This window comes from Eleutherodactylus coqui, chromosome 1 (genome assembly GCF_035609145.1).
Source record: "Eleutherodactylus coqui strain aEleCoq1 chromosome 1, aEleCoq1.hap1, whole genome shotgun sequence".
NCBI lineage: Eukaryota > Metazoa > Chordata > Amphibia > Anura > Eleutherodactylidae > Eleutherodactylus > Eleutherodactylus coqui.
This window is the reverse complement of record NC_089837.1, coordinates 265,717,988-265,744,663: the sequence shown is the minus strand read 5'-3', so window position 1 is coordinate 265,744,663 and position 26,676 is coordinate 265,717,988. Positions and strand designations below refer to the sequence as shown.

Below are 26,676 nucleotides of genomic sequence, written 5' to 3'. Positions count from 1 at the left end.
ATGTCATCCTTGAGGGTCTGAAACGCGGACTTCCTGCCTCCAAGATGGCCATCTCCAAAACCTCCCCAGTGGGAGGAAAACAGCGCCCTTCCAGGTCACAGCGTATTCGGCTCGGGCGTAGGGGGCCTGTAACCTTGGATGATCAGCGCAGGGCAAAAGAAGTAGGGTACGATTTCCTCATTAATGTGGAAGACTGATACCACCTTAAGATGAAACAACGAAACAGGTCATAATACCACACTATCATGATGTAGGACGGTAAACAGTGGTTTAGCCAAGACAGCTGTCAACTCAGACACCCCGCGAATGGAAGTAATGGCCACCAAGAAGGCAATCTTCCATGTCAAGAGAAGTATAAGAACCTCCTTCAATGGTTCAAAGGGGTGAGATTCCAATGCTGTCAGCACCAACTTTAGGTCCCATGGCAGTACCGGGGAACCATAGGTAGGAACGGCGTGTGCAACACCCTGCAAGAAGGTGCGGACCACCGATCTTGAGGCCAGATGATGCTGGGGGGGGGGGGGGGGGGGGGAGAAGAGAGAGAGGGCAGACACCTGTCCTTTTAAAGGAACTGAAGCCAAGTCTCGACTCCAGACCGCTCTACAAAAAGAAAAAGGACGCAAAGCAGAGTGAGCCTTCCACTGCTCACACCAGAGGAAGAAACCCCACCGAACAAGATAGACAGACCTTGGAAGAAGAAGGCTTCCTAGCCTTTATCACAATATGGATGACCGACTCTCCAAAGCTGTGAGATCTTAAGACTGCGTCCTCAAAAGCCATGCTGTTAAACGTGGTGTGGAAAAATTGAGGTGGCAGAGGACTCCTTGAGAGAGAAGGTCGGGTCGAACTGGAAGGCACCATGGAGTGTCGACTCCCCATGCCATGCTCTGCATGGCAAATCTTGGAGCCACGAGGGGAACGGAGGGAATGCGTATGGGAACCGAAATCCCTCCCATGGAATCATGAGGACATCTACTGTACAAATTAGGAAATCCCAGGATTAGGTCACAAAGGTAGGTAACCTGTGGTTGAACCTTGAAACCATCAAATCCATGTCCAGCTGGTCCCGCCTGCGGCATATCAACAGAAATACCTTGGGATGCAGTTCCCACTTCCCTGGGAAAGCCGTGCTCATGCTGAGGTAGTCTGCCACCCAGATGTCCACCCTGGGAATGTGAATTGCCAAGAGGCCAACAGATGTCCTTGGCCCAGAAAAGAATTTTTGCCACTTCCGCCATGGCCCTCACACTGCAGTTTCTGCCATGGTGGTTTATATATGCGACTGACATCACGTTGTCGGTCTGGGTCCGTAGTGGAAAACCTCTCAACTGATGCAAAGTGCTGAAGAAGGAAGAGGAGCATGGCGCAGAGTTCCAGTATGTTTATGGTCAACCCAACCTGGACTCCTGGGGAAATCCAGACGCCCTGCATTCTGAAACTCCGAAGGGTCCCGTCCCGTCCTCAGCTGGTTAGGCTGGCACCCGTAGTAAGCACTTGCTAATGGAAAGTCCTCAGAGGGCGATCTTGGGAGACTTGAGGAGTGTCCAGCCGCCACTGAAGGGAGTGTTGTGTCCGAGGAGGTGCTAAGATCCTCTGTTCTAGAGACCCCATAAAACTGTCCCACCATGGGGATGGCCCATTGAAGGGATCGGACATGGACTGCCCATACTGGATCACCTAGAGGGCTGAAATCATGAGACCCAGCACTCGCATGCAGTGGCAAATGGATATGCGATCTGGCGTCCGTAGAGAGTGTATCTGCTCCCAGAGGCGACACAATTTCTCTGGCTGAAAAAAAGACTCTGGCAGTCGTCATTTCGAATAGCAGAGCCAGAAAAGTTATCCGCTGGGTTGGGATGAGGGACGATTTGAGAAAAATCGATGACCTATCCGAACCTGACCAGAGTATCAAATGTGCCCTGAAGACTCTGCAGGTTGGACCCCCAGTTAGAAGCTTTTATCAAGATGTCCTCAAAATTAGGAATGGCCACAATTCCTTTTAGATGGAGGTGTTGTTGATGTCCATGGACAAGAGGAATTTGCTTGACATTAAAAGCGCTGCATTAATTGCAGTAAAAAGAGACTGTGTGAGAGAGGCCTCAGGCTTAAAGCGCGTATCTGGTTTACTCCATTAGCTTTAGAACACATTCTCAAAATCCTCATGCGGAGGAAAAAAATTAGGGGTACGTTTGGGGTGCCGGAAGGACACTGTCGTCGCAGGAGTAGCTGAGGCTGGTCAATGACCCGTAAGGTACCAGTGACCGCTGGTATAAATCTTTCAACCATTGAGAAGAGTTTAAAAGCTTGCTCGTCATCCATTACGGACTCAGAAGCCAAATCAAAAGGCTCACCCTGCGATTGACTAAGGCGTAGAGAGCAATAACAAAACTAAGCCTGGACACCAGATGGCGGCAACTTGTCCCATGATACAGGCGAAACAAAGGAATGCCTGGTCAGCTTCCGAGGCCTACTGTGAGTAACATTTTGCGACACACAATCCTCTCTCTTGGACCCACTCTGCTAGGAGGCTTCAACATCCAATACAGCTTCTTCAAAATAGCAGAGGAAGCTACAGCCAAATTAGAGTGATGACAGAAACTAAGCCCATCTCGGCTCGGTGGTTCGGTAGAGCGGCGCGGAAGGGGTGCTCGTAGTTTGATCTACAGCAACCTGCCGCAGTGGAGTATAATTACTGCAATAGAGCTCCAGCTGCCCACACGTGAACTTAATCGTGCATCGGGTATACATCGGCCCTGAGGTTCAGTGCTGCTAACAAATCAGCCCTAACATTCCAATAGCGCGCCCTGCGCTGTGATTGGTGTAGGGGAAAAAACGCAGCCAATGTAGCAGGTGTTTGATCTTATACGATAGCTGAAAAGTATCCGACATGGCGGCCATCAGGCTTTCCATCATAGCGGAACATTAGGAAGCCTGTTCCTCATCCAGGTTGGAATCAAAGAGGGCAAACAACAGAACGGTTAACTCTATTCTGTTTGCCCTCCTCGGTGGGATATCAAGGAGTCCTGCCTCCCTGTATTCCCTAAAGCCAAGAGGTAGTTGAAGAGGGGTAATTAAGAGGTCTACTTCCTATGGACATCAAGTTAAAACTGATTATCTTAGTGCCTGCAGGAGGGGTATAGCTAGTAGGAGCAGCAAACACTTTCTGCTTAGTGTCCATCTCCTAGTAGCAGTAGCTATACCCACGGTCTTCAGCTGTGTCCCTTAATGATAGGAACGAGAAAAGTACATAAAAGTATACTCAGATTGGTTTCTACATTACATATGGTAAGAGTGTTTAGGCAGAAATGTTGTTATTTGTTGGCTTAGTTGCTTTGTTTTGTTTTTTTTAATTTGGAGACTTTTAAAAGATAATTTCCATACCATGCACATATTGATAGATCTGTTAAACACAGGAGTGGTTGCACATGCCAGAAAGACACATACATTTGCACTCATTTAATTGCAGTATATTTATGGTAGAACATGAACAAAGCCCATTACCGTTGAAAAAAAAAGGTGAGGAAAAAAATCAAGCATTTCTAACCTTCTAGTAGCAAATAGTTGAAAGTCTGGAGACACCTTGATGCAGTCACCTCTTCCAGGAATAAGCAGCTGACCATTTTCAAGAACAGAGATTAACACAGATATCTGCAAAGAGAACAAATTGAAAAATACACACACAATAAATTGAACAGAGAAACAAAGGTTTTACAATAATCCAACTAAAAAGGGAATCAAATCAACACTCACGCACTGTATTACTTACTGCGCCAACATCTAGCACTACTGTGCGCAAGACTAATCATTAGTTTTATCCCCAATACCTATTATTATGCAACATATTCAAGACAAGTAATATTATGGTAGGCAAGTAAAAATTATTTTATTTTAGTCAGCTCTATTTTAATTATGAAAAAATAAATTTCCTTACCACATCAAGTGGTGCATAATCAATATCCTCTAACAAAATCCAATGGCCACTGACAACAGCTTGTGTTAAAGTTCCTGGCTGCCACACAAACTCTCCTGGTATATCTGTGCAGCGATACATCCCAAGCAACATCTGAGGAAAGAAAAACATTAGCAGAAAATTATATGTGTTCTGGGGATATAATGCCATCTTGGAACACCATAACGTTTCTGATTTGTTTGCAGACAAGTACTTGAAAACAAAGTAGAAAATTCTCACAAAACTAAAGCCATGTTCAGGCAGCAGATTTTACACTGAATCCATGCAGATTCAGCAAATAACCCATGCCCTGCAAGTGAGCTATTGATTTTAATGGAAATCTTCACCATAGTCTATGTGGAGTGAATTTGAAATTTGCACGTTGAAAAAAAAAAAAGAAATGGTATGTTACTTATTGACACAGATTCCGCATTGGGAAACCCGCACATCGAATTACCCACTCAACTGGGCTTTAAAAAAAATTTAAAAATCACATATGGATCTGCATGTGCACATCCAGGGCAGAAATCCACAGCTTAGATTCCAAGTTTTGCTGTGAGAATCAGCTTGGTAATTTTTAGATGTAGAGTGTGCCTGTGCACACATACATGAAGGTTATGAGTGCAGACATTAGGGTATTCTATTATGGTACAGATCTTTGTACAACTATTTAGGCGGCACCAATAGCATTCAAAAGTCATGCATGCTTTCTTTTTGTTACTATCTTTTTATTAGATGTTTGGAAGCGAATGCTCATTCAATACCACATAATGCAGCAGAATAAGGAGTCTTTGGTACATGCACAGATAAAAGCTGAAATAAATCAGCACCCAAAAAAATTTAATTATTTCTGTTATCCATAGGGTGGGTCATAAATGTGGTATAGGAGTGTTCTACAACACACATTTGCAAATTCAAAACCACTGTCTGCAGTACTCAGCTCTATGTATAATACTCTTATATACTCTAATGGAGAAAGCCATGCAACCAGGTTTTATTCTTTCTGTTTCAGCACTAGAGATGCCTTAACAACCCACTCTCTCCATTACCATTATTTCTTTACCTTACTATCAGTTTGATCCCCAAGCTGAACCTTCAATAAATCAGGTGGTTTTAAGCGTCCAGTAACCCTGGCCAAGTGCTCTACCAGAGCAGTTTTCCCACAACCTATGGGTCCTTCCAAAAGTACAGCATTCCGATAGGAGACTGCATGGGCAAGACTGTGGAGACTTCTACAAGTGGTTTCCACTAACACCAGGGGATTAGTGTGAATTTCCTACAAAAGAATAAATCAGACATTTAGCTACACATAAATTACTTCCTATAGCTCTGAAAATATTCTAAACTTTGAAGCTCTCCCTCTATACCACAATCACAAAACCGCCTGGGAATTCCAATAATTCTTTTAGCTCATTTTCTAACACACTTAGCGAATTGTGAGAAAATATAGAGGGATAGGCATTTGCAGTACAGGACCCTCATTTATTAATCATAGTGGAGAGCCTAAAAAGTCTCCCACTCTAGGGGATCTGGCACATCTATGGATACTACTGATCTCAATAAGTAGTCTGAGCTCAAATACAACCAAGGGCAACACTCACCTTGGTATGGGATTTCTCCATGTAAATCTTGCTTCCTCCCACATTTCAAACAACAGGATTTTTGGTATAACTTACCGTAAAAAATCTCTTTCTCGTCCTGTTCATTGGGGGACACGGTCAAGACCTTGGGTATAGCTTCTGCCACTAGGAGGTGACACTAAGCATAAAAAGTGTTAACTCCTCCCACTAGCTACCCCTCCTGCAGGCATCCAGCTAACTCAGTTTGTATGCAAGCAGTAGGAGCAGCCAGTAAGATACGACATTAGTTAATAAGTCACAATACATAAAAAACGTAACTTATTCTAACACCAAGTGCTACTGCACTGGAGACACTCCCACGAAGGAGTATATAACACCAGACTGGATGGGTGCTGTGTCCCCCAATGAACAGGACGAGAAAGAGATTTTACAGTGTTATACCAAAAACCCTGTTTTCTCGTAACATTGGGGGACACAGCAAAGACTTTGGGACATTTTAGAGCAGTAACCAAGGGGGCCGGAAAATATAAGAAGGTGCATGTGTAACAAATCGTAATCAGCGCTTTCACCGCGACCAGCGTTAACAGATGCCGAATAACCTGTGTCATAACATGGCCTGAAGGTATGATGTTCCCGACATGGTAACTCTTGTACTGCCGCGGAGCCAGTGCGAGAAGCCCACCTCAGAAAACCAAGGGCACTACTTGGGCTGGCAGGAGAACTCACTTAGAGCCAAGGCGATTGAGAGAGGTCATCCTGTGAAGTCAGACCGCCACCTGACCTGCGCGTTCCGTGGGACTGGTCGCTATTGTAAAACAAGGTCTTCATTGATGCGGCTCCCGATACCATGTGCCGTTGAGGAAAAAAAACATGCAACAAGTCGATAACGACCTTCCCTTTGATGACTACGAAAATTCTGCCAGATAGCGTGTCCTGCTGGGAAGAGAGACGAGTCGTTACACAAGCTGGAGGGTTGGGAGCTTTCAGCTGTCGACCTAGAGAGAGGACAGTGTCCATTGACATCCCAATTGCAGCCCCCGGCTACGAAGGCTGGCGTTAACGACAGCACCGCTGTTAAAGGGTTAGTATGATGAGTCACAGGCGATGCATGGCAGATACCGCTACCAGAGGGAATGTGAGATGCAGACACCTGGGTCAAGAATACATTATTATCAGCCCCCTGAGACAACGGGCACTGTCTCCACCTTCTGCATAAAGATATGGTCTTTGAAGAAGTCTAGTCTTGGAAATGGATTTCTCTGGTTATCCACTAGAGTTGGCTCCTTACTAAGATGTCACAGCAACTGCGTTACTTCAAGATTGCACAAACACGTGAATCTCGCTGGTCACTTTATGGAAACATCCGGAGTCAGGAGGGACGAGCACTCAGATTTTCTATCAGTGTACACTGTTACACGGTCTCCTGTAAGCAATCCTACCAGAGGAAATGGCACAGGAAACTCGCAGTGCACTAAGTCCGTTTGGTGTATCACATTGTGTCTCACGGATGGCGCTCCATAAGGTGTAGTCCGAAACTGAACCATACATGTGCAAAGGCAATTTACCACCAGCGGCTCTCAGCCAAACTGGATTCAGATTGCCTGTGCAAACAAGAGGACCCTGAAAATGGCATTTGCATAATTGCCAAGGAACCCTAGCAAATGCTCTGCTGACGTGAATATAGGGAGGCAGTTCAGCTATCGGGCGAATTGACTTTCGCCAAAAAACGAGGCACTAGAGGAATACTTTGCATCCTAACTGTTCCGATTAGCAATGCATTTGTTGGACATGCTCCACTCCTTGTACCTGCACAGCAAGGCTCCATGGAGACTATTCTGATTACAGAGTACGCCTTACAGCAACCGTGCGGCCATCCACAATAGTGGAGACTTGTGGCCCATTTCGCCCAATTAGGGTCAGCAGCTGACTCCACGTCAAACGAATCATTCATGTATTGCAGACGATCTCAGTGACCCACGTCTGTACAGACACAGCTGCAGTCTAGCCTTCCTAGAAAACACTAGATACTTTGAGTGACTGGACGTCTTTCTCGTACTGTGGTGGGAGCACACATAGTACGTGACTCTGGCCCGGCCCCCAGCCTGCGTCTCATCCTGTAATCGGAGATCGCGCTCCAAGGAGACTGCAGGTGAGCCACCATAGGGAGGCTAGCCCTTAGGCAAGGTTCGCCCATTCTGGAGTGGCGACGAGGAGCAGTGTGTCGGTAGAATTTGTGTGACGAGTACTCTTTCCGTATAGGAAGTACCACAGGTCTCAGCTAGCCCGGAGGAATGCTGACAATTAGAACTGGACATCTGTAAGACAAGAGATTCTCTATGGGATGTAAATCTCTTACTATAACGAGAGCGAACTTGGTATGTGGCTCTGGCCGCCCCCGTCCGTGTGTCATCCTGGACTTGGATATTGTGCGAAGGATGGCTGCAGGGAACTGCAGGAGGGGCAACAGGAGAGCTACCAATAGGCAAGACTCAACCCGGTCCAGGGACAGTCTCCAGATGGATTGGGCCCATAGAGGTTCAATATACAGCTGACCGGAAGAAAGCTAGTAGATGGACCTACAAGCCCCAGGGCCCATGTTGGAGGGCAGAGCCCCGGCCTATCACTATACTTAGAACAAGACAGTGTTTAAGACAGGATAAGTCCAGAGACTCCCTGTGCAAGTACCGTTTTCATATGGAAGGTACCACAGGTCTCAGCAAGGCCAGAGTAATGCTGACCACCAGAACTAACACGGTTGTCTGTAAAACAAGATATCCTCTGCTGGATGTAATGTCGTATGTAGCGAGAGCGCAAATAGTACGTGGCTCTGGCTGCGTGTCATCCTGGACTCTAACACTGCGGTACGTCTGGCTGCAGGAACTACAGGAAGGGCGACCAGGGAGACGGATGATAGGGCTGGCTCAACCCGGTGCAGAGCATACATGGCGGGCGATGAGTCCAGATAATCCCTGTCCAAGTACTGTTTCCGGTATGGAAGGTACCACAGGTCTCAGTAAGGGCAGAGCCATGCTGGCAATTAGTTTGAACACTGTCGTTCATAAGACAAGATAGCCTCAAGCTGGGTGTAATCTTGTACTGTAGCGACAGCGCACTTAGTATGTGGCTCTGGCCACCCCTGATCGCCTGTCATTCTGACTCAGACACTGCGGTACGGCTGCTTGCAGGGAACTGCAGAAGGGGCAAATGGGGAGCTACCGACAGGCGACGCTCAACCCAGTGCGGAGCAGACATGAGGGGCGATGAGTCCAGAGAATCCCTGTGCGAGTACCCCTTCCGGTATGGGAGGTACTATAGGAGTCATCGGTTGGATTGGAGGAGGTCAGACTATGGTGCCTAGGAGCAGGGGCCATAGCGTTTGGGGGTGGGAGGACGAGCTCTGCAGACGTCCGTAGGTTAGACCCAGGCTGGGACTTAATCAGCGCTACCTCCCAGGGAGCATTGCCCGTCACTGGCCATTTGACAAAAGGCATTGGGCGCCCCAAGTGAAAATGGTGCGGAGTGGCAGAATAACACAGGCGGTGCCACACAGCGGCAAAAATTACAGGCCACTTGGCGGTTACATATACACACCCCTAAATGAATATGGCGCACCGCAGCCGCATCATATATGCCATGCGTCCGCAGCATATGCTGGATCGCGGCAATACAACCTGCTGTGCGCCACCAATATAGCCGTGTTGTCTGCCGGCGGCGGTACCTGGAGATAACTTAGGGCATGCAGCCATCGCAGCTACTGCCCAGTAGACCCATAATCGGGACGCAATTTACATTTTTTTTTTTAATTGGACCCCCTTACTCCAGGGGATGGAGGGGGTGCTGCCAAGCGTCACGAGCCCCACGGAGGCCACAGGCCAGCCGCGGTGGCTTAGCAGCAACAGGTGGAGTAAGCCTGTAAGTCACGGACTAAAGTTACAGACATGCCATTCGAGTCTCGGCAGGTGAGGCGCTTTGGAGTCCGCTGAGCCTGCGGAGGTTCCCGACCACCAAGGGCCAACAAAAGGATGGGGGAAACCCAACAAACACGGGGGCACACAGTAACGTCCGCGGGCGGTCCAGCGGAACGGTGGCGAGCCTGCATAATGCCCTGCATCCGCCATGCCACAGGCGCCAAAACACACACGTGGGAGCCGCATGGTGGCCAAAAAACACACACGTGGGAGCCGCATGGCGGCCAAAACACACACGTGGGAGCCGCATGGCGGCCAAAACACACACGTGGGAGCCGCATGGCGGCCAAAACACACACGTGGGAGCCGCATGGCGGCCAAAAACACACACGTGGGAGCCGCATGGCGGCCAAAAACACACACGTGGGAGCCGCATGGCGGCCAAAAACACACGTGGGAGCCGCATGGCGGCAAAAAACACACACGTGGGAGCCGCATGGCGGCAAAAAACACACACGTGGGAGCCGCATGGCGGCAAAAAACACACACGTGGGAGCCGCATGGCGGCAAAAAACACACACGTGGGAGCCGCATGGCGGCAAAAAACACACACGTGGGAGCCGCATGGCGGCAAAAAACACACACGTGGGAGCCACATGGCAGCAAAAAATACACATAGGAGCCGCATGGCGGCGAAAAATACACTTGGGAGCCACATGGCAGCAAAAAATACACATGGGAGCCACATGGCAGCAAAAAATACACATGGGAGCCACATGGCAGCAAAAAATACACATGGGAGCCACATGGCAGCAAAAAATACACATGGGAGCCACATGGCAGCAAAAAATACACATGGGAGCCAAATGGCAGCAAAAAACACATATGGGAGCTGCATGGCGGCAAAAAGCAATTATGGCCGCCGCATGGCGGCAAAAGGAGTCACAGCCGCTGCGCGGAAAAAAACACGCGGTGGTGAATCCACAAAATGCACACGCTACTGAGCGACAAATTGCACTACACACAGGCTGCAACGCGACAAAATGCCCGCGCTGCAAAGAGACAAAATGCACATACAGCAAAAGAGACAAACAATGGCAGGCCAGTGACACAGGAGAGGGTTCCTGTTACAGGGCAGCAAGGGGAGAGATACTCACCTAGTTACTTACCTATTCTGCCATTCATGATGCTGGGAATGCTCCCTCATCTCCAGCAGTAAGCCTCATCATCTCGCAGTCCTTTAGAGAGGATGAGAGTGCTCCAGGATGGGGACACCATGGCTGGTGGGTCACTAACAACTTTGCAGAGTTGATGTGCCTCCTTTTTTTCTTGGAGGAAGACAGACACTTGCCGTTTGCCCTCCTCGTGGGGAACAGAGAGTCCTGTTGCCCACATCCATGTAAAATCGGGACAGGGAGAGTCCTGACTGCCCTGTCCCAAATCCATATAATCCTGAAGGACATCTGCCTTCTTCAGACACTAAGCAAAAACTAAGTTAGCTGCATGCCTGCAGGAGGGGTATAGTGGGAGGACTTAACACTTTTTATGCTTAGTGTTGCCTCCTAGTGGCAGAAGCTATACCCAAGGTTTTTGCTGTGTCCCCAAATGATACAGAAGAGAAAACCATATTAAGAGGTTAAAGGGGTTGTCCCGCGAAAGCAAGTGGGTCTATACACTTCTGTATGGCCATATTAATGCACTTTGTAATGTACATTGTGCATTAATTATGAGCCATACAGAAGTTATCAGAAGTTATTCACTTACCTGTTCCGTTGCTAGCGTCCTCGTCTCCATGGTGCCGTCTAATTTTCAGCGTCTAATCGCCAGATTAGACGCGCTTGCGCAGTCCGGGTCTTCTTCTTTTCTCAATGGGGCCGCTCGTGCCTGAGAGCGGCTCCTGGTAGCTCCGCCCCGTCACGTGCCGATTCCAGCCAATCAGGAGGCTGGAATCTGCAATGGACCGCACAGAAGCCCTGCGGTCCACCGAGGGAGAAGATCCCGGCGGCCATCTTCAACCGGTAAGTAAGAAGTCACCGGAGCGCGGGGATTCAGGTAAGCGCTGTGCGGTTTTTTTTTTTAGGTCCTTGCATCGGGTTTGTCTCGCGCCGAACGGGGGGGCTGTTGAAAAAAAAAAAAACCCCCGTTTCGGCGCGGGACAACCCCTTTAATTTGGTATTTAGATTGTATCACCAATGGGAATAAAGAGCAATGCAAGTGATGACAATCCCTGTGCTGAGCAGTATAGTAGGCTAGCACAATACAAATAACAGAAAACCATCACCCTGGTGTAACGCCTTAAAGGAGTTTTAAATTGTACAATCATTAGCAGAATACATCTAAAAGAAAAAAATTAAATATAAATATATATAGTTTGGACTGTCGTATTAAAGGTGTCTGTCCAATGAAAAATATTGCCGTGCCGACTTGACCAAGCCCCACCCTATTAGCCATGTAACAGACAAAAATCAATAAACAAATTTGCCCATTTTCTTTATATAAAACAACTCAGGACTGCTTAAATGGACTGTCCCACAAAACAATGGAGCACATTTATAAAAGGTTTTATACCACTTTCTGGCATAAAAAAGTACAAATTATTTGTTTAAACAGATGTTTGACAAACATTTGCAACTCTTCACATTTTTTGCGCCGAACCCGTCACGTTTTAGAAAAGAGGGCAGGGCTTATCAAGGACACTGCGGCCCTGGACAGACAGATGTATAATTTCCACCAGAAACTGGCCTAAGTTATACCAGAAATACTTGCCAGGTCGAACCTGACATACAATTCTTAGAAAGCGTATGAATAAGCTGGGAGGCACTCAATAAATGAAAAGGCGTGCGCCTCTTAATTTATTAAGGGCATTGTGCGTTGGAGATGCCGGGCTTAGTGAATTTCCCCACAATGCCTTAAGTCCACTTTGAACCCCTTAGTGACATATCTAATTTTAGCCTTAATACTATCACTGCTACCCTTCGCATGTGGAAAAGAATGACTATAGTAACTAATTTCCTTCCCTGCCGAATCTTTAAAATGCCTCTGGAAGTGATCCAATCACTAATACCAGATATAAACCTTGACATGTGGCTCAATCTGGGCATCGGAAATATAGAGGATTTATTTGAAGGACCTGTTATGAAATCTTTTGCTCAGCTACATGCAACATACCTATTACCACATAAAGAATTCTATAAATACCTTCAAATACGACACTATCTCTCATCACTAAAACCCCCGCCTACAACTTTACTTACAAAGTTTGAGTCATTCCTATATAAAAGAGTGGGGAGCAAGCTGGAGGCATATCTAAGCCTATGTGTCCCTATCATCTGGCTTACATCTAAAGAATTTTCTTTTTCAAATCAACTGGGAGAGAGATTTTCAGAAATCCTTCAACTCTGATCAATGGTCACTAGCATTCCAACTCAGTTTGAAGACATCTCACTATGCAAATCACCTAGAAACTAATAGGAAGCTTTTATACAGATGGTACCTGACTCCTTATCGTCTAGCAAAGATTTCACCACAGCATTCACACCTATGTTGGAGATGCCACAAACAAACAGGCACGCTGATGCATGTCTGGTGGTTGTGTGATTTGCTCAAGCCTCTATGGGAGCAAATACATCTGTCACTTTGCTCCATTCTACAGATTGACTTTCATTGGAGTGCAAGTGTGGCTCTTTTATCACTAGGCATAGAACAGTGCAATCCCCCTGACCTTGTGATCTTATCCCATGTACTGACGGCAACTAGATCAGCTATTGCTAGAAGATGGAAATGCTCTGATATCCCCTCCTTATCCGAAATTTTCTTAATGGTCCAACACAACTGCGTAATGGAACATTTAATTGCCACTAAACTAGACCAGGTGGGAAAATTCAAAAACAACTGGGCAAAGTGGCTTCAATTCTCAGGTTATTCCTGTTAAGTCTTTTTCCCCGCACTATGATCATTGGGTTTAGGAAGGAAGAAGATGGGTGGTGTGTTGTGGCATTTGGCATGTATCTTACATAATCGACCACACTCAGCAGTATGGCCTGTCTTGGTGGCGCTTAACCCAGACCAACAGTTCTTAACTTTAAAATGTTGTTCTTAATAGTTATTGCTGTAACTATTTTCCACAGGAGTTATACTCTTGCATGGTGATTTCTTATCAGCTTTATGTCCACAACTGATAGGAAATAGCCATTATGGCTACCCTATAAGCGGTTATGCATATATGAGATCTGAATAAATATGAGAACCCTAACAAGACATTTTTCATGTCTTGTCACAACTGGGTATATGTTAGACCCACCTTTAGGCCGCCTGCACACGAGCGGAAATCCCGCCGCGGGATTTCCCGCGGGATTTCCGCCGCTGAAAGCCTGCATAGGAGTGCATTAAAATACGCACTCCTAAGCAGACGGCCGCGGTTTGGCCGCGCAAAATCTCGCGCGGCAAACAAACCGCGGCATGTTCTAAGTTTCTGCGGCGCACGCACTCACCCGGCCGCCGGCTCCGGTCTGCGCATGCGCCGGCTGCGCGGCAGCCGGCACATGAAAGAGCCGGGGCCGCCAAGCGCGGGTGAGTACACGCTCGTCCCTGCAGGCGCTCGGGTCGGATCGTGCGGCGAGAATTCTCGCTGCCGGATCTGACCCGCTCGTCTGCAGGCGGCCTAAAGAACATAGTTATAATGGAAATATTCATCCAATGTTTATCAATACTGTGGACAGATATGCACATCTGTATGTATCGGAATCTCTATGCTTGTTTATAATGTACTTTATTTCCACAGTGAAAATTAATAAAATATTTCTTTTAATTTTAGCCTTAATATAATGCTTTCAATAACAATTTTTTGTTGCATTTTTTAACGTCCCATTACTGTATTTTTTCATGCATGGAGCTCTACGAGGGCTTGCTTTTTGTGTGACGAGTTGTTTTTTTTATTATTGGTACCATTTTGGGGTACATATAGCTTTTTTGATCACTTATTGAGGTTTTTTTTTTTTTGCCTCCCTCTGTGAATCCCTTACATGCTGTAATGCACATTGATTGCGGCATGTAAGGGCTTAAGAGCGCGGATCAGTGTTCTCATCAATTCCCGCTGTTGCAGCGGAGGCCAGCTATCACATTAGCAAGTCCCCGCCATCCACAGGACATTCAGGTTTTCATTCTGGGAGGGTGGTAGTTAACGCAACAAAACTAAACGTATGTCTTGTGGTGTTAAGGGGTTAATTCACAACTTTGAAGCGACCCTCCGGATCTGGAGAAACAAAGATGTCTGCACCAACTTCTCAAACTACCTGACACACACAGTGCATTTGTATGCATGATTAGTCTAAGGCTGGGTTCAGACGGGACCGAAATCCCACGGAAATCTAGTAAAATGACCGCACAGAAATACCGCAAGATTTCCACAGGAGAAATGCAGCTTCAAAACACATGGCCTTTCGACGCAGATTTTAAAGCAGCTTAGCTACCTGTGTTACACTGCAGCCATCTCGCCCCATAGAGAGGAGAGTGGCCACCGCAAAAACGGGAAAGAATTAACATGCCGCGGCTTTGAATGCCGGTCCGCTGGCTGTCCTCTCCCACCTGCGGTCCCCCCAGTAAATGTTCTTACTGGGGGGAGAGGTTAATGTTAGTGGGAGGGAGGTTAATATTCCTACCGAGGGGGCAGCCCTAGAGGGGGGGGTCGCTGTCCCTACCGAGGGGGCAGCCCTAGGGGGTCGCTGTCCCTACCGGGGGGGGCAGCCCATGCGGACACCGACATGTGGTGCGGGATATAATTTCGCAGCATGTTAATTTTAAATATAATGTATATCAATAGCCCATCCAGCACACTTCCCTGTGTTTTATTTTATTTTTTAAACAGCCCTGTATTTTTTATAATGATGGAGGTAAAAATCATGTCATAATAAGCCACATCCTAGCCCCGACCACACCCCTAACCACCCCCCCTTTTGGTAAGGGTGCCGTGGCGTAAAAATTTTTTCCCAGAGGTGCCCAAAGGCTGAAAAGGTTGGGAAACACTGCTTTAATATATGGTTAAGTAAAATAAAATATATTGAATTTTTTTAATAGCCAAACCAATTCCTGTTCACTGTTTATGTTCTACTGTATCCAAAATTGGCTCAGTCACTAATGAATGGCTTTACGGCTCTGTTCACATTTTTGCTTACGTTTAGAATGGAAGCCACAACGTTGTGCCAGAACAGTCACACAAAGAACACTAGCCAAGGCATATCTGTTAGGCATCCTATTACTTATACAATTTCTATATTGAAAATTAAAACCCAAGCATGAATTTGATGTCATAGGGTAAAACAGCCCAAAAGGGTGCGATTTTATGTTCAGCCACTTTCTCAGGGAAAAGATCTAGATTGACAGTGTATTAAGGCAGCTGACATTACAATTGCTTACATTTTAATTGCAGAGTTATTTAAAAAGTTACATAACACACTGATCTGCAATATACTCAAGTGATTTAACGTGATACATGTACAATAATTACCTGTTCCTTATTTTTCGGCATTTTTTTAGGAAGTGTTATTCCACAAACAGGTACAACATGTGAACTCAGATCACCAGATACAATTTGGCCCTCTGTGTATTGTTGGATTCTGTCTTTATTCCACAAAGTTGTCTGTGGATTTGTTAATAAAAGCCCCTGCTCTACATTCTGGCTTTGCAGCTCATCTAGCAGTCTGAAACAGAAAATACTGTCATTACATGTGATATCTTGAGAAATATTAATATACTTGAGGCAGTCAAACAGGTACTTACTGAAGTTTGAAATTGATCAATTCATCTGTTCCAAACAATTTCTTCAGAAAGCTCTGTTTGTTCTCATCTGACATACAAGTAACCAGAGCCAAGCAATGGGAAGTGTACCTAAGGGTAAGAAAATCAGTCGTTTTTAAAAAATCAGTTTTTAAAAAATATTTATATTCAACTTTTTTATCCTTTTCTATGTGCCAATAAAAAAAGGCAATTTATAGGTAATCTATATTATAACCATACAACAACAAAAAAATCATAATGAAAATAAGAATTGCCTATCCATATCACTGCCAGCAATTTACAAATATTTGTTAACTACCAATTATGTATAGTGGCCTTCTAGGCAAACTTCAAATCCTTAACAATCATCTCGACCAAGATGAAAACAAATCCAATATTAACAACTGCAAGGCTGACTCCTTGGACCAATTTAAAACTTTCAACCAGAAATGGGTGATAAAAGGGCATGGCCATTATTCAACCTCTTGTCAACAGCAAAGGGGGTAGGCTTAGTTATTGAAATAATTAAGACAGTCAGCCCCTGCAAGGACATCACAGATACTCAGAAGCTGGAAGGCGGCTTACAACCACATGACCCAGGGTTGGGACCAAGCCTAAAGTGACAGTTCACACACCGCTGTATCAGATAGGTTTTTTGGATAACGCCTTGGATAAAAACAATGTATATGGAAGCAAACACAACGTGTGAACAAAGGCTCAGCATGCCACGTTTCTGTCATGTTAGAGCAGCCAAGGAACATGAATGTGTAAGCTATGCAGCACATTTTAGTCAGTGTTGGGTGAAGTCAATAGAAATGTACGAACTCCAACTTAAAATTGGGGAAATGGGGGGCAGCTGCAGACCGTATATAGCTACTGCCACTAGGACGCGGACACCAAGCAAAAAAAAGATTAGCTCTTCCTACCAGCTATACCTCCTGCAGACACCAAGCTAACAAGTTTCAGCTTTGTGTCCAAAAGAGGCAGGATTCTCTTTTCATTGTTCTTCAGTTGTTACCTTCCCAACTCTGGGATTACAGGGCTGACATTAGACTTTCCCTGTGTACCCCACAGAGTAGGGCGTACAGACCAGAGTCAACCACTCTGTTGCCAGCCCGACCCTCAGAAGGCAAGAAGGCACGGTCAACATTAGTTTGACCTTGACCCGTTAGCTATAGTGACCGCCACATTGGAACATTCCCTTTCTTCCGCAGACGTCCAACACGCTTGCCGATCTTCAGTGATGTATTCCTATTATATCCAAGCCACTTATGAGAGAGTTAGAAATTTGGCTTATCAGCTCCACAGCCCTACATTTCTCTAGTCTAGAATCACAGTAAAAACTCATGCAGACTATGCAGTAACGCAAACTGAAGTGTTACAGGTTTCATTTTGTATTTTAGTCCTGTTGAAAAATAATGGCCAAACGTAGTATAAACAAGACAAGATGGTGCGCTAGTACAGAATGCTGTAGTAGCCATGTTGGCGTGCTTACAAAATCACCAGCTTCCTTAAGCTTCCTCCTTCGTGCTTGGGAATCACACATCAATCTACTCACGTTCTCCATTTCCCAAAGATACAATGCTTGAAACAAAAAGAATCTCAAATTTGGGCTACCTCTAGTTTATTACCTGTGCTACCAGCAAAACACTTTTTTGTTCTATTTTAGCACTGGCTTCTTTGCAGCAAAGCTACCATTAAAAGGGTTATAAACAACAAGATAGTTTTTTGAAAACTGCTCAATCTGCTGTACAAACATAAAAACGCATATTCACCTGACTTAATCCCCCACCACTCTTTACTTCCTACTGCAGTAGCAGTTAAAGTAGCGCTCTGGTCCTGAACAAATTGGCATAGTTGCACCGCTTCTCTGACTACTTAATGCATACAGTACTGGTAATGCACCGGTAGTCTAAAACACTACAGGCTGCTCTGATTGGCTGTGGTGGCTCACATGAGAACGGCTTGCCAATAAGAGCAGCATGTACTGTCTAAGACTACTGATGCATGACTAATGCACACAGTGTGTATCAAGTAGTCAAAGAAATGCTGCAGCCATCTTGGTTTGTCTGGGACTAGGAGGTTTCTTTAATCACTGACTAAAGTGAGCTGGATATTGGCTGCAGTGGTCACACCACCTTGCTGATGACATCATCAATGCAGCTGGAAGAAAACAGCAGCGGATGGACAGAGGTTTATATGGCTTCTTTTACGTTTGTATAGCAGGCTCTCACACTATTTGTTGCTGTACAGTGATGTAAAGGTCATTTTAAGTGTTCTTATCATAGAGAATGAACAAGCAAAATTTATAACAAACAAAAAAAAAAAGAAGCAGCTCAACGCACCATCGAACTGCTAGATCGTGACTTTTCAGTAAAGGTACACAGACGCTCCAGTCCCACATTTCTCTGAAAGAAAGCTCATCTTGTTGCAGAAATCGGAATGCGGCTTCCATCAGGTCTCGCAGTTTCATGCGTCTACGTCCATAACGAACCGTGCTGGAGTCGCAGCTCTCCAAGAACAGTCTATTAAACACCGGTGGAGCACTCTGAAAGTATCTAAGTGCAAACCTGTCAAAATACAAACACATAACAAATGAGAACAGTTAGAAAAACTGTTTGGGCAAGAATACAAGGAGAGAACAACAGAAAGGACACCATTGTAGGCATTTACTATAGGCCGCCCTGGACAAGCAGAAAATATGGATGAACTCTTTCTACACCAGATGGCAAAGCTCTCAAAAAAGCATGGCATAGTGATTATGGGAGATTTTAACTATCCAGAAATATCTCTCAGGTAAAATTAATGGAGCCAACAAATTCTTATCCACTCTTGCTGACAACTTCATCTTCCAAAAGGTAGAAGAGAAAACAAGGGGATCTGCTATCTTGGACCTAATTCTTTCCAACAGGGAGGAAATGGTTGAGGAAGTAAGGGTGGCTGGGACCTTAAGAGGCAATGACCATGCTATCCTTGAATTTTGGATAAAAAGACGAGGGAAAACCTGAGGAGACTCAGACCTCAAGGTTGGATTTCAGAAAGGCAGATTTTAATGAACTCAGAAAGAGGGTAGGAAGAATCCAATGGCTGGATATACTTAAGGACAGAAATGTCCAAGATGGTTGGGAAATATTGCAAAATGAGAGTCACAAAGCACAATCGTTAACAATCCCTAAAAGAAGAAAGAATAGGAAGCATTTAAAGATACCAGGATGGATGAACACAGAACTTGCACATGTTAAAAACGAAGAGAAATATTTTTACCAAATGGAAAGAGGGGGGGGATATCTAAAGAAGAATATAATATGGTCTACAGAAACTGTAGGGCGAATGTCAGAAAAGCTAAAGCCAAAAGCAATAAAAAAGGATTTGGGGGTTATGTCAAAAGCAAAAGAAAAGTCAAAGATACTATTGGATGATTACAGGATAAAAATGGTGAATTGTTTAACAATGATGTTGAGCAGGCCGAACTTTTTTAAGTCCTATTTTGTATCTGTTTTCTCTCAGAAAGTAGATGGTACATTAACTGATATTCCCTGTGCTATTGGGGGAATAAAAGAATGCAGATTATCTATAAGCAGAGAGATGGTGAGCGAACACATAGCTAACAAATGAATTCAAGTCTCAAGGTCCAGATGAATTACATCCTAGAATACTAAAGGAAGCAGTGGAGGTAATTGCTGAACCACTCGCCATAATCTTTGAAAATTCCTAGAGAACAGGAACAGTCCCAGAAGATTGGAAAGGGGCAAATGTTGTCCTCATCTTCAAAAAAGGAAAGAAGATGGATCCAGGAAACTACAGGCCTGTGAGCCTGACTTCTATACCAGGAAAGATATTTGAACAAGTTATTAATGTATGCAAGTACTTGGATAAAAATGGAGTAATTAAGCAGAGCCAGCAGTGGTTTGTAACAAACAAGTCATGCCAGACTAATCTAATTTCCTTCTATGACAGAATCACTGACTGGGTTGATCAGGGAGATACGGTAGACATAGTATATCTTGACTTTAGTAAAGCATTTTACAAAAGTATCTCATACCATCCTTATTGAAAAAATGACCAAATATGAGATTGACAAGGCAACTGTTAGGTGGATTCACAACTGGCTCAGTGATCGTTCTCAAAGAGTGGTCATAAATGGCTGCACATCCAAGTGGAAGAATGTATCAAGTGGAGTACCACAGGGTTCTGTCCTAGGCCCAGTGTTGTTCAACATTTTTATAAATGATCTGGAAATTGATGGGAAACTGACCAAATTTGCAGACGACACAAAGCTAGGAGGGATAGCTAACACTAGGGAAGAGAGAGAGAGTATTTAAAAAGATCTAGAAAAGCTTGAACAGAATGGTATTTAACAAGCAGAAATGCAAAGTCCTACATCGGGCAAGAAAAATGAAAAAAATAAAAATAAAAAAACATACAGAATGGGAGGAATTGGGCTAAGCAGCAGCACATGTGAAAAAGACTTGGGTATACTAATAGATCATAGACTGAACATGAGTCAACAATGTGATGCAGCGGCCAAAAAGACAAACACAATTCTGGGATGTATTAAGAGAAGCATAGAGTCTAGATCATGTGAGGCAATTATTATCCTTTGTTCCTCCCACGCCGGCGGCGGCAGCTGCATAGATTCCTATGGGAGCCTATGTTAGTTGCCGGAGAAGGGAGGGAGTTTAGCAGCGAACAGCCAGAAGGATGGGAGTGGGGGGGTGAGGAAGGAGGAATGTCACCCCAGGCCCCATGGCATTGTGGCCTCGGCGTATGTGTGCCGGGCCTTTGCCGTTCAGGCATTTTTACGGCTCCGGCGTGTGCACATAAAATGCCTACAGCCATGTAAATAGGCCCTGAAACCAAGTTTTGCAAGGGACACTTTAAAAAAATGTGTAATATTTAAGTGAACTATTGTTCTGCTTGTAGTTAACCTAAACATTACAGAATCCATATCACCACAACAGAATTAAGTTAAACGTGTTTGCCAAAAGGTTTTTTTGTTAACAGACTTTACTCTCAGATAGAAAACAACTTGGAATATTTTGACAAACCAGCTTCTTTGATTCTGTCAATCACCCAACCATCCTCTCATCTTTAGCGTATGAACTGCAGTCAATTAATTAAATACAAAAAAGTAATCTCAGTGATACGGGTGTAAAAAAGTACAAATTCGACTCTTAGCAAGACTCAGAAAAAAATTCCATGAAAAAAAACAAAAATCCAAAAGTAGAGGGAGTGTAGAGAGCAGCACACAGGAATCTTTGGTTAAAATACTGCGCATCAAAGATGCCTACTTTATCGTATCTCCATTGTCAGGCTTGACAAAGGCCACGGACGTGGCCGAAACGTTGCATTCTTTTAATGGAGATACAATAAAGTAGGTATCTTTGATGCGCAGTATGTTAACCAAAGATTCCTGTGTGCTGCTCTTTACACTCCTGCTTTGACTTGAGGAATCATGAAGTCTGTATCCATACAGGAGCGTGCAACTCTAACGGCTCTACAAGGTGACTTGGTTTTGTGTTGTGCTGCTGGATACTTTAAAAAGCAAAATCCATCACAAATTAGAAAATTCCATGACATTTCCAGGTATTCCATGACTTTTATCAAATTCCAGGTTTTCCATGACACGTATGAACCCTGAGAAATGTTCACCAGATCGGACCTGACATACATTTCTGTATACATGCAGAAGAGCAGAGATGCGTCTAATATATGAAGAGGCATGCATTTTTTCCATATACCAGACGCATCGTGCAATTAAATCTGAAGTGCTGGATCTTAATAAAATTCCCCATATATCTATAAATAAATTGCAATAAAATGATGCTCAAAATGTGATCTTCCTGCATGGTTTAACAGTACATTAACCCGGGGGGGGCGGAGCCAGACGATGGTGAGGCAAGGCGCTCACTGAGCAAGCTCCCGCGGCATTGGCCATTACAAAGAAGTTACCGGCACAAATTCGCGGCGAAACGGACCAGCATGGGGCGGAAAAGAGCCCAGAGCACCCCGGGACACCCGCTGGGGAAAGAGAGATGCGGCTTAGCGCAGTATCTGCGGCCGCAGAAGGACGAGAACGAGCGGCGCGGCTCATCCAAGATGGCCCGGCGGGACGGGAGGAGGAACAGAGCAGCGCGAGGGGGGGGTGAGCGAGCCCTGCAGGCAGCGGCCGGAGAGGAGAACGCCGCTTCAGAGAGGCTGTCAGGAGATGGCAGGAGCAAATGAGGAGCAGGGCTCCCAGCAACAGCAGCCACACAGCAGACAAAGAGGGGAGAGCAGTCCCCAGCCCCGGAGAAGGCTTTCATCAGACCTGCGCTCACCCCTGCATACAGCATCCCAGAGAGCCGTGGAGCAAGAGTGCAGCCCAGCCAGCCAGGAAGGGGAAAGGGGTGAGTCCACAAGCCCCCCTGACACTCCAGACTCCCTCCATAGACACTCTCATGTACCCAGATATAGGGGTAACCCAAAACCCAGCCCCACAAATACAGAAGAGGGGGAAGGGGAATGGGACTGGAAGGCTCACCTGCGCTCCCTCCCTACCAAGGGAGACCTAGATTGTGCGGTCCACAAGCTGGAGGCGTCCCACAAAAAGGACATATCAGTATTGCAAAAAGACATAGCCCACATGGGCCAGCGCCTGACAGAGGTAGAAGATATACAGGACAAGATTTTAGAGTTCGTCGAATCCCATAGAAAGGTTATTCAAATTCAGTCTGCACAGATAGCGGACCTATCTGCCCACTTGGACGATCTTGAGAACCGTCATAGACGGAATAACATACGTATCAGAGGCTTACCTGAAAAAATGGAGAATGCGCAGCTAGAAGCATGGGCCACAAAATTTTTCAACGAGATCCTTCAGAGACCGGCAGACAAAACCATTGAGATCGACAGGATTCACCGCACCCTGGGTCCGAGATCACCCGACCCGGCAAGACTGCGCGATGTCCTCTGCAGAATCCATTTTTTCCAAAAAAAAAGAACTGATAATGCGCAAGGCGAGGGAGGCGGGGGAGCTAACCTCTCAGGGCTCCACTATCCTCCTTCTCCAAGACCTCTCACGACGCACACTGCAGCTAAGAAGAGCTTTGAAACCGCTATTAGTGGTACTAAGAGAGAACGACATCCAGTACCAGTGGGGGTGCCCCTTTCAACTAACGGCGCGAAAAGGAAACAGAAGGGTGTCCTTTAAAACACTGGGGGACTTGCAGGGCTTTCTGGGCTCCCTTGGTCTCCCAATGACTGCACTTCCAGATTGGCCCCGCCAGGAGGGGGCGCTGGCACCGGCCCTGCGCACTGAGTGGCAGAAAGCAGGAGAAAAAACGAAACGCTGACTCTAAGTGCTAAAGTGCCATTTTGTCATATTCTGCAATGTTCTCTTGCATATATGCCTCGGTTCCTGTTTGCTTTATTTTTCAGGTTCCATCACGACAAGAACTCGCCGACTAAAGTTTAAGGTCTAAAGTTACTTGCCGGTAACACTTTACTTCGTTATATCTGCGTCATTGGGCCGAGGTCGCCAAGGAGTGCGGCTTCTCTATTGGTTTACCCCGACCCCCCCTTAGGGGCAATAGCTACGTGCTATATAGAAATGTGTTTTCACACGCCATACTCAGTTAAGTTAAGAGGCACTAAGCCTCACGTTTATTTGATTTTTTCTCCCCCTTTTTCTCTCCCTATCCCCCTCCCTTCCTACCCTAATGGGGTGCGGATCTTGAGAGGTAACAGGCCTTCGTTCAAATACCGCAAAAATGACTAGAGTCTCCATGTGCACTTACAACGCAAAAGGGCTCAATACTCCAGAGAAGAGAAGTCAGATCCTGTATCATTTACACCGCAAGGGGATCATGGTCGCCATGTTGCAGGAGACCCACTTTAAGGCGGGCGGCGTCCCTCGAATCTCCTCTAGATACTACACCAAATGGTTCCACAGCCCCCACCCTGCGAAGAAGGCAGGTGGGGTATCAGTGGCGTTACATAAATCTCTACAACACGTCGTCCTAGACCAGGAGATAGATCAAATGGGCCGATTTGTTTTCTTAAAACTGGAGGTCGCGGGAACAGTATTAACTTTTGCTAACATTTACTTTCCCAACCAGGGCCAAGTCGCTTTTGGGACGTCCACTCTGAGAAAATTGGACACCTTTGCCGCCGGTTCCAGAGTGATCCTGGGAGGTGATCTAAATATGGTGATGAACCCGGAGATAGACACGACAACGGGTAAGTCCCCCATCTCACACACGGCACGGAGGGCACTGAAAAGGGAATTGGAAAGGATGCATTTGATAGATTTATGGAGGATTTTGCACCCGGGTGTCAGAGACTACAGCTTCTACTCAGCAGCCCACAACAGCTATAGTCGCATAGACCACATCTTAATATCGCATAGCCTCCTCGACTGTGGACCGGCGTGCTCGGTGGGACTCCTCCTGTGGTCAGACCACACCCCAATCTACGGGGAACTCAAAGGGATGGGCAGACGGACCCACATAAACCAGTGGAGACTAAACGAGAACCTCCTTAACGACACACTGTGCATCGACGACATTAAAAAAAACAATTGCGGACTTCGAGGAGACACACAGAGACGACACTACAGATCCCCCTATTAAATGGGAGGCCCTCAAATGTGTTTTGAGGGGGGGGTTTATCTCCCATGGCTCTAGACTCAAGAAAGACAGATCTGCTAAACTCCAGAAACTTATGGGAGAGTTGGTCATAAAAGAAACCCTAAACAAGGGCCACCCACTAGACGCAACCAAGGCGGAGATCTCCGCGATTAGACACCAAATTTTGCAAATATTAGACCAGGGGTCGCTGGGGGCAAGGGATAGACTGCGCAGAAGTGTCTCTTAGTATGGGGACAAGTGCGGGAAGTGGCTATCTAGAACACTACACCCAAGAGCCCCCATAAACCACGTTCCGAAAATTCAGACTCCAGGAGGAGTGGTCCACTCGACCCCCGAGATCCTGGAGACGTTCCGCTTATACTATAACAAACTATATAACCTAAAGCAGGAACCTGAGCCAACCAACAGTGCAGGGGATGACGGAACACAAGAATACCTCAATAGCTTCGCCCCAAAGCGGGTGGATCCGTCCGAGTTCGGAGACCTGGAAGGGGACTTCTCACTTTTAGAGTTGTCTACCCTAATAAAAGAACTCAAAACGGGTAAGAGCCCAGGCCCGGACGGGTTCACCTCTAAATTCTACAAAATTTTCAGAGAGGAAATCTCCCCGCTGATGCTGAGGGCCTTCAATGAAGTGAACGAGGGTCGGCCCTTCCCATCCCAGGCGCTGCAGGCTCATATAGTGGTTATACCTAAAACGTGGAGAAACCCTACGGTATGCAGCAACTACAGGCCCATATCACTCATAAACATCGACGTTAAGCTTTTCGCCAAATTGATCGCGACCCGTCTCCAGCCCTTCATCTCGAGACTAGTCCACAAGGACCAGGTGGGGTTTGTCCCGGGAAGGGAGGGCAGAGATAATGTGATTAAATCCACATCTCTAATATCAAGGGCGAGGAGCATGGGGTCCCCGCTCTGCCTAATGGCCGTCGATGCGGAAAAGGCCTTTGACAGGGTGAGGTGGAGTTTTATGGAGGCCACCCTGCGAAGCGTGGGACTGGGTCCGCGTATGAGAGATTGGATATCAACCTTATACAAGGACCCAACGGCCAGAGTAAGGGTCAATGGGATGCTATCAGATACCATCCATATACACAATGGAACAAGGCAGGGGTGTCCGCTGTCACCCTTCCTCTATATTTTAACGATGGAACCACTAGCCAACGCTATTAGGGAAAATGGGTCCATCAGAGGGGTCAAGATGGGACACACGGATCATAAACTATCCTTGTTCGCAGACGACCTCCTGGTCTACTTATCATGCCCAAATGTCGGAATCCCGGTTCTCCTGCAGGAGTTCAGCAGGTTCAGTAGAATAAGCAATTTCAAAATAAATCTGCAGAAGACTGAGATATTAAATGTTACCATACCTCGAGCTGAGGAGCTGAAGATGAGAGGGCATTTCCCATTTAAATGGCAGAACAGGGCCATAAAATACCCGGGCATCCAGCTCCCGGCCGACCCCTCCCACACATTTGACTTAAATTATAAGCCATTTCTATCAAATTTAGAAAAAGACCTGGACAAGTGGAACCCCCTATTCCTATCATGGAGCGGCCGCATCAATACGGTTAAGATGGTATCGCTCCCAAGGTTTCTCTACCTCTGCCAGGCCTTTCCCATCAGACTAAACACACACTATCTGATGCGTATAAGATCCCTAATTACCAAATTTGTCTGGCGAGGGCGTAGATCCAGATTAAAATATAGCACGCTAGTCAGAGCCAAAGACCGAGGAGGGCTCAGCCTCCCGAACTTCTCCCTATACTACAAGGCTAATATAGCCAAATGCGTTCTCAACCTCCTGAAACACAGTGGGTCCAAACTGTGGGTCG

General features: G+C 46.0%; 1 protein-coding gene across 2 annotated transcripts in view; it reads right to left on the bottom strand.

Annotated features, from left to right (window-relative positions):
- The window catches only part of MDN1 (midasin AAA ATPase 1), a 351,783-nt gene that overhangs the window by 316,910 nt on the left and 8,197 nt on the right, over positions 1–26,676 (bottom strand). For both annotated transcript variants that reach the window (XM_066608461.1, XM_066608470.1), the window contains exons 3-8: positions 18,554–18,778; positions 16,212–16,319; positions 15,940–16,132; positions 5,013–5,225; positions 3,932–4,063; positions 3,545–3,648 (exon numbers count right to left, since the gene is read on the bottom strand). In XM_066608461.1, coding sequence (XP_066464558.1) covers positions 3,545–3,648; positions 3,932–4,063; positions 5,013–5,225; positions 15,940–16,132; positions 16,212–16,319; positions 18,554–18,778 — 975 coding nt within the window. The remainder of the gene's footprint in view (positions 1–3,544; positions 3,649–3,931; positions 4,064–5,012; positions 5,226–15,939; positions 16,133–16,211; positions 16,320–18,553; positions 18,779–26,676) is intronic.